Source organism: Amphiprion ocellaris, chromosome 9 (assembly GCF_022539595.1).
Source record: "Amphiprion ocellaris isolate individual 3 ecotype Okinawa chromosome 9, ASM2253959v1, whole genome shotgun sequence".
NCBI classification, from domain to species: Eukaryota; Metazoa; Chordata; class Actinopteri; family Pomacentridae; genus Amphiprion; species Amphiprion ocellaris.
In genome coordinates this window covers 15,408,755-15,425,059 of record NC_072774.1, presented here as the reverse complement: position 1 = coordinate 15,425,059, position 16,305 = coordinate 15,408,755, and the positions used below count along the sequence as shown (strand labels likewise).

The window sequence follows — 16,305 nt, the reverse complement described above, 5'->3', positions numbered from 1 at the left end:
AAATGGGTTTCTACATGACAGGAAATTTACAACTAAAATCTTGTGTGGTGGTGTTGCAGTCAAGCCATGACAAGCTTTCTATAAAGTTGGATGTTTCAGAGATCCAAAAAAGCTAATCTGCAAAGTTAGTTAGTTTGACCTTTATTATGCACTCATGTAAGCTATATCTGGAGGCATTGTGTTTTTGGCTTCTGTCATGTGTACATCTCATGCTCAGGAATGCAATGGGTCAGGGACACCAGGAGGAAATGTTTTCAAATTTGACACAAATATCTGTTGTACTCATGGTTGAAGTGACGTAGATTTTGTGGTCAGATGTTAAGAGTTTTGTGATAAAATGATGAAGTGATGACATTTTAAAGCTAAAAGGTCGGCTTTACTGTGAAATCACACTGTTCTGCAAAAACACATTTTTGGTCCTTATTCAATGCCAGAACTCGGGAATAAAATTGAAGATTGTAATCAGATTTTACATTTTGTTGGATGCTGAATTAGTAACACTAATGCTGGGTGCCCAACTTGAAACTGTAATGATTGGATTGTTCTTCTGTGGTACCAAGTTAAAGGATCCTTGCATGAGAATTTACAGTTTCTTTGCAGCAACATCCATATTTGAGGCATTGTCTACTGTCATGACTACAACTTTGCCAGTCATGAACACATACTAGGAACTTGACTCTGTTTTTTGGACTTTAAAGTCTTTATTACATATGTAATTTGAATCTGGAGAGGCATGGATGTAAACTGCAACTTGACCGGTTGCTAGAGTCTAATCTTTTTCATTAGAGACTCAAAAATAAATCACATGTGTACATATAGCAAGACAGGTAGGTCATAAAATAGGCTCATTTTGCACAAAGACACTAATTAATATGGGCACAAATTAAAAGAAAGAGCAAAATTTTCAGTTCTCATGAATGTGTCTCACTAACCTCAAGTTGTGTTGCAGTTCAATCCAGTGGTAACACACATGCCTGCAGAGACTAAATCTATGCACTTAATTACTTCTGCTTAATGCACAATTTACAAAAAGGCGTTTTTTTTTCCCCCTGCGCCTTGCTGTCACATTACAGTGTCTCAATTCCATTTTATTGTTGTGAATGTCTGGTGCAGGTTTGCCAGCACATGTTTGTTATGAAGTTTTATGAGCACATCAGGGGAGGAGAACAATTACCCCCACAGCAGGCGTCCTTATAACCCACTACCAAATGTGATTAAGCAAATTTGTTGTTGCTGCAGGGCTTGATGGTGATAAAAGTTTGCATGGGTGTGCCCGGCCAGTGTAGTGACTCAGCTTTGTTTACAGTGTGTGACGTGTCATTAATTATTCTTCACAACTGTTTTTCTGTGATCCCAACAGGCCAGATTAATTAGATAAAAGCAAAAAACAATCCTCTAATTTTGGAGTTGTTTGGAATTATGGCTTTGCGGGTTGTTGGCAGGTCTCTGTTATTTAGTGATTTGAACGCAAACACAATATTTCTCAGACAGCAGTGATAAAAGTGTATTGTCAGGCTGAATGTTTTCCACCAACATCAGTCATCCATGACCTTATAAAAGGGCTGTTGAGGAAAATGCAGACATCTGGTCCACAAATGTCAAGTTGAAGTTGAAGGTTGAATTTAGAAGAAAACAAAATAGAATTATTAGACGCCACAACAGTCTGCATGAGCTCAAAGCATGCTGCGTTATAGAATAGTTTTTCTTTAATGTGATTTTTTTTTTTTGTTGTTAAAAGGATAAAATGTAGGAAAAAACACGCAAGATGACAAAGAAAAACATTAAAAATATCAAAGTAACATTACATGAACAAATGGAACAGAAAGGAGCATAAAAATGGAGACGGTGGCCGGAGATGCATGTGTTAAAAAGAAAAGAAAAATAAAGTCAGTCTTCTTCTTTGCACAGCATGAGAATCGGCTTGCCCTGCTGAATAATTCTGTCCCGAGCTGTCAAGAACTCAGGGCTGCAGAGGTAAAACTATCTGCTAGACAGGAGAGAAAAAAGGAGGGAAGGTTTTAGGCCGTGGTCCAGAATGATAATCTCTCTCTCAGCGGGTCTGGAGGAGGTCTGCCTGCGCTGCGAGCCCATTTGTTAGCTGCAGCTCTGCAGTCTGCTGCCAGATGTTGGAGCGTTGCGTGTGATCGCAGGTCCCTAGTGGCGCTCTCGCCTCTGCTGGTGCACACACACTCGCACACACTCACATCACACACCTGCGTGCTAAAGTGGAATCATTCACATGGGGATATGCACATGTATGCACACTCACTCTCACTTCCATCACACATGAGTACACACACACACACACTTCCTCTCTCCCCACCTGCAGATGTGCTCCTCCATGGTCTCGTCAAGCCTTTCATTCCTCGCTCCTACCGAGGCCATGTGTCCCCCGGTTACGACTGCAGTCACTTGGTCAATGAGCGCCTTCGAGCTAAAGCTGAGCAGCAGGGCCCACACGCTGCTCAAGTCACAGTAGTGACCTGTTTACTAACCCCGTCCCTCACTAATTTGTTCCATGTTTGACAGACCCATTAAGACGTTATTACGTGTTTCCAGAACCGTTAGAAATAAAGGCCTGTCACTGACTCTTTGGTTAGTGCTCACCATTTGTTTTGTCATAAGTCGTTACTGCGTGTCATCTGTTCTTTCCAGTGTTATTTTTTTTTTGCTGTTGGCTTTTTTTTTTGTTGTGGTGACTGCTGGAAATACCAAACATTCTTCTTCAAAAAGAAGATTTTTTTTCTTTTAAATGAAGTCTCATGAGATTAAAAGAAATGGTTTACTTATCCTGGTAGTAACCGAAAGTTCCATGTGACATGCTGCCACAAACTGTGCAAATGTCATACTTGGACTTTAACTAAGCCGTTTTGATGTCTGCTATTGTTGTATTCACTTTGAAATGGAGCCTTAGGACTTGTTAATTTGCAGCTTTCAACTTTACATTCTCGTGAGATGAGTGAAAGTTGGAGCTCTTCCACCACGACTTTACGGTTCAGCCGTTTCAAACTACATAAAAAGTACTGTGTTAATCTTAAACGAAGTGAATTTTAAAAGCATCATACAAAGATTTCTGGAGCAAAAGTTCTTGTTACCAACAAACCTGCACTGCAGAGAGGGACTTCTACGTGAAACCTGAATTAGGAATACACTGAAAATGACAGGTACTTCTTTATTTTCTTTTCGGACCAAATTATTCTAAAGGTAGGGTAGCTTGTTTGCCTGCTCTCTACATGTCCTTATGGCTACTTTGTCAGTTATTGAGGCTAACAGACTAACTTCACATTACATAGGTAACTTTGTGTGACTGTATTTCTTTGAACTGCAACTAGCTTCATCTTGGCTAATAGATTGTTTTGGTCTGTTATTAAATGAAAGAAAATGGTTTCCAGACAGTCAAGGTTATGTCCTAAAATGTTACAGAGAAGTAAAGAAATCAGAAAATATTCAAATCGAAGAAGTTTCTATTTTTCTTGACTTTTTATTGATTTTTTTGCTTTTGATTTAATAAAAAAAACTCAAAGCCAATAACCAAGTAATCGATTAGTTGTCAAAAAATAAATTAATCGCCAACTATTTTGCAGCCCTGATTTTATGAGTCGGCATAAAGACTATTACGTTTCCTAAAATAGCCTCTTTTACCCTTTGTTTGATTTTCGCTTGGCTCCAATATAATAATAAAATGGAAATGGGCTGTTTGTTAGCAATGATGTTTAATTCATCCACTGAGATCATTTCTACCCCCACTGCTGCTCTGCTCAGACAAATGTTTGTGCTCTCCAATCTGCCAATTTATTGTGGCTTTAGACCCGTTGCCCCTGGCTCTTACAGTGAAACAAACATCACGGATCACAAGACATGAAAGTCGTGCAAGCTTATAGCTCATCTGCCAAAACAAATACTCAAGCTCAACACAACTGGTAAAAGCAACAGTGGACTTAAAACTGTCTTGTTTTGACAGTATGCAACAGTGCTGAATCATGATTTGTGTTTGTGTGTTTTTTTTGTGTGTGTGTGTGCGTGTATATGTGTGTGTGTGTGTGTGTGTGTGTGTGTGTGTGTGCAGGCCACTCCTTTCTTTATAGGACTGATGGTGTTGGAGCTGTTGGTGGGCGTGCTGAAGACAGGGGGCTCGGTGGTCACCATCAGTGATGGACTCACCTCCATATCTGCTGGAATGGTCTCCAGACTCCCAATGTGAGCATTTAAGCAGGCAGCACTCAGGTCACACTGTATGATAAAATGGGAAAGTTGTGTGTGCAGTTGCAGAAAAAGTGTTACTTTACTTTTGTGTCATTATCGTAGTCACCTTTTATGTTTTGAATTTAACCCTTTGATGCACAACATGGGTCACTTTTGACCCATGTTGTGCATCAAAGGGTTAAAAAGAAATAGGGTACCCATGCAATTCTCGTAGGTCTCAAAGGCATTTTAGTTGATTTCTGTAACTAAAGTGAGCTAATGTAATCTATATCTACTTCAGTAGGTCCAGAAAGAGCATAGAAGTCAGAAGATATGCCCCAATTTTCTCTTGGGACTCGTGTATATTTTTCTTTGGGAGAAGCTGTAATTTGTCCATGTGACTTTTTGTAATTGAATAATTATAATACTACCATCTCCCTTAACATTATCTAGCCACCATACCCCTGATAGCTGTGCACTACTATGCACTAGTAGTATTTATTGTTATTTTGCTATATTTTAATCCAAAATTGCTAGAATAATGAATCTGAGTTTGTCTTAAGATTTATGGTCAAAAAGTATTAGAATTTGATAAAATAAGTTAAAAAGGATGTGAAGTTTGGTAACTAAATTCACAATACTTTACATGCACTACCACTCTTGGTGTGTATGTTAGGGCTGCAAAATTTATCAAATATTGATTACGATCATGATTATGGCTTAACATCTCATATAAAACTCTGCCCATAGAAAACATCAAATATAGATAGAATCACTAAGTTTCAGCTCAGTAAAATCTGACAAAATAACATCCTGTTTCACTCTTTTAAAAGTAATTTTTGTTCACACACCTGTCTCAGTTTGTGCACTGTAGTGGCTGAGTTTGGAGACTTGAGGCTTCTCTGTGCATAGTCTACTTAGGGCTTGCTATAGCTTGGGGTTCTTGCATAGCTTGTTTTCTTTCCATTAGCAGATGTTCAGCAAGTGAGGCATTTCGAGTACAGTTTTATTTTTATGGTGCCCCTTGAAAAAAATATTTTGGGCTATTTTATATTAGCAGGAATGTATCAGAACAGGGATTGCAATACATTTATTTTTTTCCCAAAAAAATCAATGACCTAATATTATAAATACATGTGATGTCAACATTGATCATAATAATCATTTTTAGCACTTTGACCATAAACATGCAGCTCTTGTGTGTAGCCACAAGATACATAGGTTGTTTCCTTAAAGATAGTTTAGACCAGACAACATTCAGTGCTGCCTTTTGTACATGACAGTCACATTGCTATAGTATTGCATTCTGTTGAAATGATTAAAATGGATAATGGCAAAAAAAAGTTGAATAAGATAGACAAGGTAACTCTGTTTGATCCTATATACTGTATATAAAGGGATTAGACAGGTGTCATGCAAAATTCCTTTAGTTTTTCTTAAATGTTTGATTCTCAGAAAGAAATTTACAAATGAAATAGGATCAAGTCTTTCTATTATGACGTTTTGATGTGAAGCATGAGGTGAACAGATGATTATCATGCACGCCCAGACTACAGCTGTAACATGCACTACATAATATACTTACCTGAGCACACTGTGAGCTAACAGAGCTTTGGTTGCCCATCAGGCTGCTGATGAGAGGCTGTGAGCTGTCTGCTTACATGTATGTTTGGGACCACTACCACCTGGTGGAGCTGCCCTGGGACTCTGCCTGGACCTGGTGGCTCACCTTCCTGGGAGTGGACTTCTGCTACTACTGGGTCCATCGGTTTGCTCACGGTACCAACAAGACTCTGATACTGATTCCCATAGTAGACAAGTATTCAAATTCATTAGGTGTAGATTAGGGATGGCGCCATCAAATTTTCTTGCCTTTAATGTTATCCAAGTCATTTAATATTCTCAGCCCAGAATTATTTTTCTAAATAATACTCACTTTGATTGAAATCAATCCAGTGTATATGCTTGACAAGCTATATAAAGTATTGAGATAAACTACATTTTTTGCTTCCAGACTGCTCTTTAATGTTGCATAGATGATTGACAACAAACAGCGAAGCTTGTTAAAAAGATCTAGAAAGAAATGCAGTGTTAAGAGCATTGGGTGTACTGTGGCTCCACAAGCTGTGAAAGATGTGGACGTATTCAATACATGAATGTCAGAACATGTATTGTACATTAGCTGTAGTACCTGGCTGCACCACCAGGTGGTGCCTTTTATTGTTTCATAGTGTAGTGACTCAAGTAAGCAGTCACTTAGACTGCAGACACTTCTGTGTTGACAGGAGAGAGCCTTGTAGGAGTTTAGCTTGCAATGAGCCACCATGACAAAGACTTCTGGGACACATAATGTCCTGTAGACAGAGCTCATGTCTTCCAGACCAGCTGGGATCAAGTTAAACAGCATTCCTATATCGCAGTGGCGTGTGTAACAGAGCCAATTTTGACGCCCATATCATGTGTCCATGAACTGAATCAATATTATCAGCACAGGATAAATGTCCTTTTGCATTATTATCAATGACTAATGCAGCTGATTATTGATTAAAGAATTATTGAAAAATTGCATTATGAGCATCCTGCCACAAATTGTGCTCTCCCTTCCTGACACCCGTATGATAGCAGATGCAAACAAAGGATTGAATTCATGCTCAATAAAGCTGATACCAAACAATTAGAAAAATGCCTTGATAGGCTTCATTCTTGATCGCATTGCAACAAATCTAGTGTAGATTAATATTTCTGCTCTGAGAACATACTTTTTAAAAATCTTATTAACATTTGTGTATGTTGTTTTTTACATGGTTTCATGAGTGAAGTAAGCTGCTATCACAATGCCTGAGCTTTTCCAACTTAAAACTACGGCGTACCAAGCACGGATTCAGATTTATTTGGGTTTCATTCATAACAAACATAAAAAAAACAATTCTGTCAACTTGCAGGGTGGGATTTTCCATATCATACGTTTTCAAAATCAATTTGAATGTGCATGTCTTAATACTCCAATATTTCAACTTCCCATTGTTTGAAGTTCTACAATGTTTGAGCAAAGTCGTAGGTGAGCTGATGTGCTCAGCTGCAGGCGAGAGGCTCTTTATTGACCTGCTCAGTCTAGATTGAGAACAGTGTAGAGTTATATCGAAGCCATTTTAAAGCAGAAATGGGGGGGAAAAGAATGTCTAAATATTTAATTTTGATACACAAAGATGATTTTAGTGGTTTAATTAGTCCCCAGATAGAAAAAGCAATGTTAGCTATCTACAATCGGTTTGTTACTTCTTGAGTGTTTTTTTATTGTTGTTGTTTTGTGGAGTAAAAGCAGCAATTCTCTATAGCCTATAAATCAGCACATAGAGTAAGAAAGACTCATTTTCCTCTAAGCTTCCAAAGGTTGATGTATCAGCTTTGAAGTTTGCTCCTTCACAGAGCATGGTCACTGTGGTCAGCTTGAATTCACGGTGGTAACACGCTTGTCCTAGAGGGAAAGAAAACAATTAAACCTTTCAAATGATGCCTCTAGCATAGTCCTCTTCTCCACTGACCATACATACACTCTGTATATTTCAAGCAATTATATTTACATCAAATTATGGCTTAATAAGCTGCTTCCATGTCATGCTTTATAGGTGGTGCTATAGTTTCCAGTATTGTGTTTTTGTTCTCTTTGTATTGAATGTTAGATTACTTTGCCATTATAACTCTGCTGCCTGCAAGCGTCAAACTAACTTATCTTGGCTTTCATGTTGCCCTCACATACTACTAAGAGACTACAAAGTTAGCTGATGATAAATGGCTGTAAAATGTTGACTTAGTTGCCATCCCTACAGGGAGGAGTCGTGAAGATAGGACACACATCATGCTTTCCTGGACGTTGTAGAGGAAGCAATTATTTCTGAGTTACATCCAGCTGCTTTAGAGCTGTGCAGATGTGAGAGGCCTCGGTCTCCAGAGAGCTGTGGTCTTAACCCGGAGCTGTCACAGCAACAGGCTGTATATAGTTATGCCTCTGAAGCAGCGACGTCTTGCAGCATCACTATAAAAGAACACAGATAAAAAATATATACCGGATACAGTATTTCTACAGTAGTGGCTCAACATCTTTAAAAAAGACTCTTTCCGTGTGTGTTGGCTCACTGATGCACGTGCCAGATGCTCAGCTGCACACCGGAAGAGAGGTATTTATTTGTGGCCTGCACTCATGTTTATTTGTGTCAGTGGCACATCAAGCGGCCAGCCGTCTAGTCCACATAGTTTTGGAAGAAAGTCTGCTGCTGCTGTGTTGATGTTAGAATCTGGCTAAACAGAGGCTGTGTTTTTAAACCATCTGCCACAGCTCGCCAAGAACTGGCCGACATGCTTCTGACTGTGAACATCGCCTCAGGATTCTGCTGGTCATTTTAACTTTTACTTCACTTTAAAGCTGCACCAGAGGTGGTTTTAGCATCCAACCACCATGGCAGAGGGCATGTAATGATGGTGTCTGTATGTGCAGGTCTGCGTTAAGACACTTTGTTTTGAATACAATACATACAAAGCAATCCATCATCTGTAAACATCAGGTTCCTCTGCTGAAAAGCTGATCTAATTAGATGTGTGTATTTTACTGAATCAGTTATTAATACATATCTTTGGGGATACAGTACATTTCTTGAAACGGCAAAGAGCTAGAAAGTTTGTGTTTATCATATTTAGTGATACACTGATTAAGGACTGACTAAATACTATTTTGAGTTAATTGGCATCGGTTGATAACGAGGGAGAGTCTTAAAGAGGTGACGTTGGGTTTGTCTACACCGAATACTGGGGCCAGACTAGCTACCGCAGCTAATGGGACATTTTCCATGGTGCAGAGCTTAGCTTCCCATTCAGTAAACCTCGTCGCCACTGCTTTAAAGAGAGTGCATTTATTACAGATATTATTGCTAACAGAGGTAGAGGAAAAACTAAGCATGTGGCACAATGAGCAGAGATAGAGGCCTAAGCCATGGCAAGCTATCAAACAATAGCAAGACATATATTAACAGTGTAAAATAAAATAAAAAAGTTCAGAAATTTGTCCTACTTGCTGTTATTTTTAAATCGCATTATTTCATCAGATTGAATTGTTAAAAAAATAGTTTTTTATACTATCGCCATTGATATAGGTCAAATATTGGCCATGGGAAAACCCATATTGGTCAGGCATTAGACATTAATTTTGTTTGTTGACATGAAGTTCTGGACGGTTTATGTGTGAGAGAGTAGAATATTGTTAGACAGCCAGAGATGGTGTCTTAGACAAAGCGCAGCATCCTTACAGAGGTGCAACTAATCGCCATTTGTATTATTATTTTCTCCAGTAACCAAATAGCCATTTTGTCAACAAGTTATCAGATACAACAGAAAAATGTCCAGCTCAGTTTCTCACAATCTACGGTGAGATCATCCAAAGACCCGTTTTGCCCGACCAGCAGTGAAAGCCCCAAAATGTTGAGTTTACAGTGATATAAAACAGAGGGAAGCAGCAAAACCTCATATTGAAGAAACTGCAAACAAAAAATACTTATTTAATCAGCTATTATATATACTTACCAAATGATTTACATTTCTGGCCCTATTTAATCAACTAAGCATTGCAGTGCTGCAATATTACATTTTTTTTGTCAAAGTGCCATTCGGCCATCTGCTCTGCATAGCCCCCAGTTTATTTCCACATATGGTAAGTGATTGTTTAACCTCCCATTTACATAACCTGACATTAGTGGCAGCTGTAAAGACAGTGAGATAGGCCAGTATGTCCAACAGTGAGTAGGCTTAGAGCAGTCAGCCTACTGCAGTAACTTACTTTATATAAATACTGTAATTCTGATTTGGTGATGATAAATAACCGTAATTTCTGCTGGTGAACTTGATTTTTCAGGCATTTTAAACTTAAAAAATCTCTTACCACATATATGTAAGTACAAGATCAAGACCAATAGACAGTGAAAGTGTCAGTGTGACTGGTCTAAAAAATCTAAAATTGTAGCTGTGCTCCCTTGAAACCAGAATTATTAAACCTCTGGCCTGCCTCAACCCAAAAGTAAACTGATTATGAACTAGTATGGTTTGGGGTATGGCGATATCTGATTACTAAGCTGCATGTAAATGTAAGTTGTGATGTAACCACAATCGCAGTGCCTATAGCCATGTGAACCAGGTTTCTTGTGTGCATTGTGCAAGGTTTTCTCAAGGTCTCTGAAGGGCGTAGACATTCTGTATGTCTCTGTGAACTTGTGACAGGTGATATTCTCCCAGTTCATCATTAAATTATATAATCTATGACAGTAAAACATGTTGCAGAAGCTTTCACAGTCTCCTGCAGGTTGAACTGATCCAACCAAACATTTTCAGTGCTGATTAACTCTTTAAGACTCAATATAAAATAAACAGACCTAAAACACTCGCTAGCCTAACAACGTCAAGGCTGTAAATAATACTGCACAATACAACATAATTTACTCCAATTTAGGATTCTTGGATATACTGAGTTCATTTTTGCAGAGTTCGTTGACTTGCAAGCTCAATGTGTTAATAGCAAAATAAGGACAGAAACTCCATGTTAGTTGTTGGGCTACCCAATTAATGAAATGCTAGTCATGATCACAATTTTGGCTTCACACAATTCAATGAAGACATATATATTGACGCGGTATTGACCTTTACAATGCACTGTTCATTGATAAAATCAAGCTAGTTTGTTAACTGAGTGTAAATCTGATATTAGAACATCTTGTTTCACTCCTTTCAAAGTATTTGATCACATACCTGTATGAGCTGCTGCACTACAGTAACTGAGTGGAGACTAGAGGCTTCCATGTGCACAACCTCCCAGCTATCTTCTGCACCCTGCTCCTGATGTGTTCAGAGAACATCAGTAGAGTAAGGAATTTTGAGTACAATTTCATTTATATGTTGCCCCTTGAAGATCAACCAGATTCAGGGGAAGAGGAGCCTTTTTTTAGGTCTTATTTTGATTCAGTGATTTTTAGCAGGATTGTAGCTAAACCTGGAAATCAAAGCAGTACTCTGTTTATTTGAATGTGAGTGCAATGAAAATATTTTGTCTCTAAAATCAAGCAATAATTGTGATAACATGCTAATTTTGACTGCAATGTTGATGATGAAAGGGTTATCAATAAAAGACCTAGTGAGTTGTATGGAAATAATTCTGCTACACAAGGGAGTATGTTGATTAAAACAGGTACTCTGTTAGTGGTGATTTCCAATTGTTGCAACATAACTTACTTGTTTGTCCTTAAATTAGCACCACAGAACTCAAAGCTGTATGACAAATTTAAATACAGATCTGAATGAAATTCAAAGCAAAAAAAAAAAAACCCAACTATTTGCCAGTGTTATATCACCTGAGAAAGAGTCTAAATGGGTCACACTCAAAAGTCACTTTTCAGATTTTTTAAATTTTGTTTTATTCTCTCTACACTCCTCTACAAAATCACCCGATTATTTTAGGGTGAGTAATTCTTTCCAAATAAAATGATTCAATTCCTTGGGTGGTTTTAATAATGCAATATATCACAGCAAAACAAAATATTGCAATGTCAGTTTTTAAAATATCATGCAGTCCTGCTACAAATGAGACTTGGAAACTCTCCATTCAACAGTAACTGAACATGTTTTGTTTGTCCCCTAATACAGATGAACCCCTTTCTATTCTGATCACTATTGTATCTTTTCTATCTAGTGTTGTGCAAGTTTGCACCGGAATCAAGTCAAGGTCCAATTCATACAGATTAACATTAACCAGTTCATAGTTACTCTGTCATAGAGTGAACAGTTTTGTCCTCCTCTCACCTGCCCCTCTAGATTTTGTAATCTTTGACTGGAAAAATACACAGCATGACAATCACGTACACACATCTTCAGAGTGGTGCTTTCAGAATCGAGGATACCGAGGTCAATATACTCTGATATCTCAGAGGTTGATGATCTGTGTGTGACATTTTTACCAAGACAGTGTGCTTGCTGAATACCATTCAATAAAATCTGTGAGGGGATTTCATGGAGTGTGTGTTCTCTCTCATTGTCCGACGACGCAGAGGAATGCCGCCTACAGTATCACATATCGGCTCGGTTTATACGGTCGGAATTATTTTATTTTTGAGCTGCAGAATCATTTCAATGTCTCAAAAACTTTCCACTTACTTTCATTTCCTCTTCTTCCAGCCTATTGGGGTTGTTATTATGGAACATTGTGGGGTCGCAGATAGTCTACTGCAGCTGAGCAGCCACAGCGCTCGCTCAGGATATATAAGCTTTTCCACTTGTTACCAAAGGGAAGTGGCTGTCTCCGACCGCAGGACAGGGCCGGCATGATCCTCACTCTTCACTCTGGTCAGCCGAGGTCATCTTGGTCAACCCAGTTTTGACCTCCAGCTCCTTCCAAAGGAAGGTTCAACCAAAATATGACGGGTGGATTTTTTTCTATAATGAAGCACTGAGGAATGAAACATGTAGGATGCAGCTAGTGTTTTTCAACACTTCAAAAAGCGTCAGACTGTCATGTAATGATGCTTTAGGGGCACTGTCTAGTTTTATTGCATTCTTGGAGCAGTTTCACAATCTCGCTGGGTTTTGCTTCAAACCTGCAGGAATGCTGCATGTATAGTCATATTGTGTCAAAACATATGAGCTATAAATCTTGATGTGGCATAATAAGGGAAATATTACAATAGAAAACTGCAAGAAGAAGCAGAAGTGACATTCTGTGCTGGCAAGTATGAGTCCATATTAGCCTCAGCATAAAATATCATTTTCAGTTTGGCCAGTTTTATGGCCATTTTCATAGTTTCCTTCTCATGACTTCCACATGAAAGGACAGCTCAAAGATAATTAAGTGGAAAGTACTTGAAACACTGCAGTCTTTTGTGCTGATGCCATCTTTACTAAGGGGACATTACTGCTTGGGTTCGCTCTTGCCAGACACTGTGATCTTGGAGATAGCAACAGATTGAAAGGAAACTCAACCGCCTCAATCTGCGCTTTTTAATTTAGACTGGGATGAAATTCAGGATGCTCCATTCATAGAAGAATTAGCAAAATCCTGTGAATGGACTAGACTAGGATTTATTGCCTTTGCTTTGCATTTGATTGGAATCTGCATGGACAAACACTAGTTGTGGTTCAAGTTGAGGCACATCTAGATAGCCAAATATTTGAATAATCTTTGTGCACACACGGACTCAAATAAAGTGAATCGTTATTTGGACTGCTGGCACAAATATTTTCTTCATTCTCATCATTGATGCAGGACCAGTGCAGTAGCTTTAGTGAGTGCTACTTTCCTAATTAACTCTTTTTATTGCATTTTTCATGGTGTTATTTTGCTTTTAGAGAGTCAAAGCTAAGTTTTCAGTTGCTGACAGATTTACCAGAAAGCGTAGCTCCCCTGCTCTCTCAAATATGACCCTTGCTAAACATTTAACCACTGGTTTATGTATTAACAGCCATCGAAGCCACATTTTATAAACAGATTGGGTCAATAACCTGATGACTGACAAGAATATAAAACAAATTCCAATTTATCCCACTTTTTTCTGTTCCTTCTCCCTACTGTCGTCTTTCAATAACAGTCAGACTATATATGCTCAAAACCTTTCTATTCTGAACCCGCCTGGAACTGCACGGTTTTGGGTGAGCAGGAGGTCGGCTTGGTTCGGATGCGGCCATGTTGTTGACAGGCACGTTGATTCTGTTTATTCTAACCTCATATCGCAAGGGCCACTAATAGCAGCTCTGCTCTCGGGCAGCATCTATATCCAGCCGTGCCAGCTAGGATGAAGCCATTAATCAGGCAGTCAGCTGTCTGTACTCTGATTATATGTGAGGTAATGGAGTTACGCTGCAGTTGTCTGACCACACTGACGGCTGCTGCTCCGTGTTTCACTTATAGCTCTGAAACATCAGAGCATCACTTAAAGACCTCATGAAATGGTATCATTACCTCCGCAAAGTGATGTATTTTGAGAGAAAGGCTGTTTTATCTGATTGGAAAGGCAAAACGCTGGAATTGTTAAAAATTTAGATTTGGCTTCCTTTGGTTGGAGCTTTGTTTTTGTTACACCCACTAGTGCATTCCGAGATGAAAATCAATGGTCATAAGAAAAAAAGGGGCAAAATCTTGAGTCACTAATCAGAAACGGTGGTTTTACATCGTACTAGGAGACACGTTATGTCAGATGTTTAAGACCAAAATCCCACAATTTAACTGCTGCTATGACCAACATGTACAAACAAAAAATCAGAATATAATGATGCAGAATACAGGGCTTTCCACAAGGATGGGAAGTAGCTCGCTGGGCGGAAAAAAATCTGCTTCAAAAGCCCAAATTCTGGTGGTCTGTGGCACCTTCTAATACCACTGCTGCATATGTGCTGATCTTAATTGCTGCATTATAATGAGTTTGCCAACCTGATAGTAAAAATGTTTTGAATGACCGTCAAGGAGAGTTGGGTTTCTTGTACATGTAAGTACTAATGGCCTAATTTTAATCAAGAATCATGAGACCTTATTAATAATTTTTTATTTAATTACTTACTGTAAAATTTATCAGTGCATGCCACTCCAATGAAGCAAAAAAAGAGATTATTTTTATGTTTTTTTTTTATTTAATAAACCATGTCAAAAATAGCTATCACTCGATTATGTGAATCTACGTAACGTCTAATTTTCATCTGCTATAAAAAGAGCAATGTAAATATAGATTATTCATGAATTTGTTCATTTGTTAAGCCCACAAATGTCAGTGTCAACTTGGTGCAACTGGTGTTTTCTGAAGTTGCCTGTCTAATGAAGATGTGCCCTGTCTATGCCATTTATGCAGTTCTTAATGAATTTTGTCTTCAGTTATGTTGCTAATAGCTAATAGTCAAACCCTGAAGATGGCTCCACTCTGCAGGACACAGCCTCTTTAACAGAGCACACACACACACATTCAGGTAGGTGGCTTCACCTAAATTAGTCATCAGCTGTTTTGCTGGCAGCCTGCGCTTATACTAGATGCAGAATATACTGGTAAGTTTGCATAATCCATCTATTTATTATCTGTACACCGCTTAATCCTCAATGGGGTTGTGGGGAGCTGGAGCCAGTCCCAGCTGACTTAGGGCAAAGGCAGGGGACACCCTGGACAGGTCGCCAGTCTATCACAGGGCTACATGTAGAGACAAACAATCACACTCACATTCTCACCTAGGGAGAATTTAGAATCACCAATTAACCTCAGCATGTTTTTGGACTGCGGGTGGAAACTGGAGTACCTGGAGAAAACCCACACATGAACAGGGAGAACATGCAAACTCCACGCAGAAAGATCCCGGGAAAGCCGGGACGCGAACCGGCAATCTTCGAGCTGTGAGGTGACAGTGCTAACTGCCGAGTCACTGTGCAGCCCGAGTTGGCATAATGTTCCAGCTAAAAGTGTATTCAGCATAAATGCAAATGAATTGAATAAATCTGAATATCGACTGCAGCCTCAACTCTTTGGATGCATTTCAAAATGTAGCTACCACTGTAGACAGAACCTGTTTACGTTGTAGCTCTGCAGTTTATCAGACATTCATTAAACCATCTGCTGTGCCTCAGTATTATCATTTGACAATCTGATGCAGACAGAATAAAATTGCCATCAAATATATTTCACACAGTGTAAACTTTTTTGTAAATCAATATTTTCGTTCGATAGTGTTTGCACTCCTGTGGTGGAAAAAAATGAACTCACAGAATTTGCTCCTCCATTTTTTTTTCTACTGTAATCCGTCTCAGCTGTAGGGAATCCCTTCCTGTTTTGTCCTGCTGATTGATGACCTCTTAAGATTATCTCCTGTGAAGCCTGATTCTTCCTTCCTTTCCTGTGATCCTGACTAAATTTACTCTCCTAAACTTCACCTGCCTGAGAGCCTGCATTTGGGACCTCACCTTCCAGATGTCTGCTTGTACTTTGATCCACCCATTAATTGCTTCTATTGCATGTTAACTGTGTTGCAATTAAAATAGAAAGTCAGAAGTGTTTTTCTACATCATGAAAGGATTAGCTGTATCAACGCAATGGCATTTTTTAAATTGGATGACATTTTATACAATAT

At 38.8% G+C, this 16,305-nt stretch overlaps 1 protein-coding gene across 1 annotated transcript in view; it reads left to right on the top strand.

The window, feature by feature from the left end:
* agmo (alkylglycerol monooxygenase) overlaps positions 1 to 16,305 on the top strand; it is a 61,407-nt gene that overhangs the window by 1,484 nt on the left and 43,618 nt on the right. Inside the window, exons 2-3 of the mRNA XM_023299745.3 lie at positions 4,067 to 4,197; positions 5,810 to 5,961. Of these exons, the coding sequence (XP_023155513.2) occupies positions 4,067 to 4,197; positions 5,810 to 5,961 (283 nt within the window). The remainder of the gene's footprint in view (positions 1 to 4,066; positions 4,198 to 5,809; positions 5,962 to 16,305) is intronic.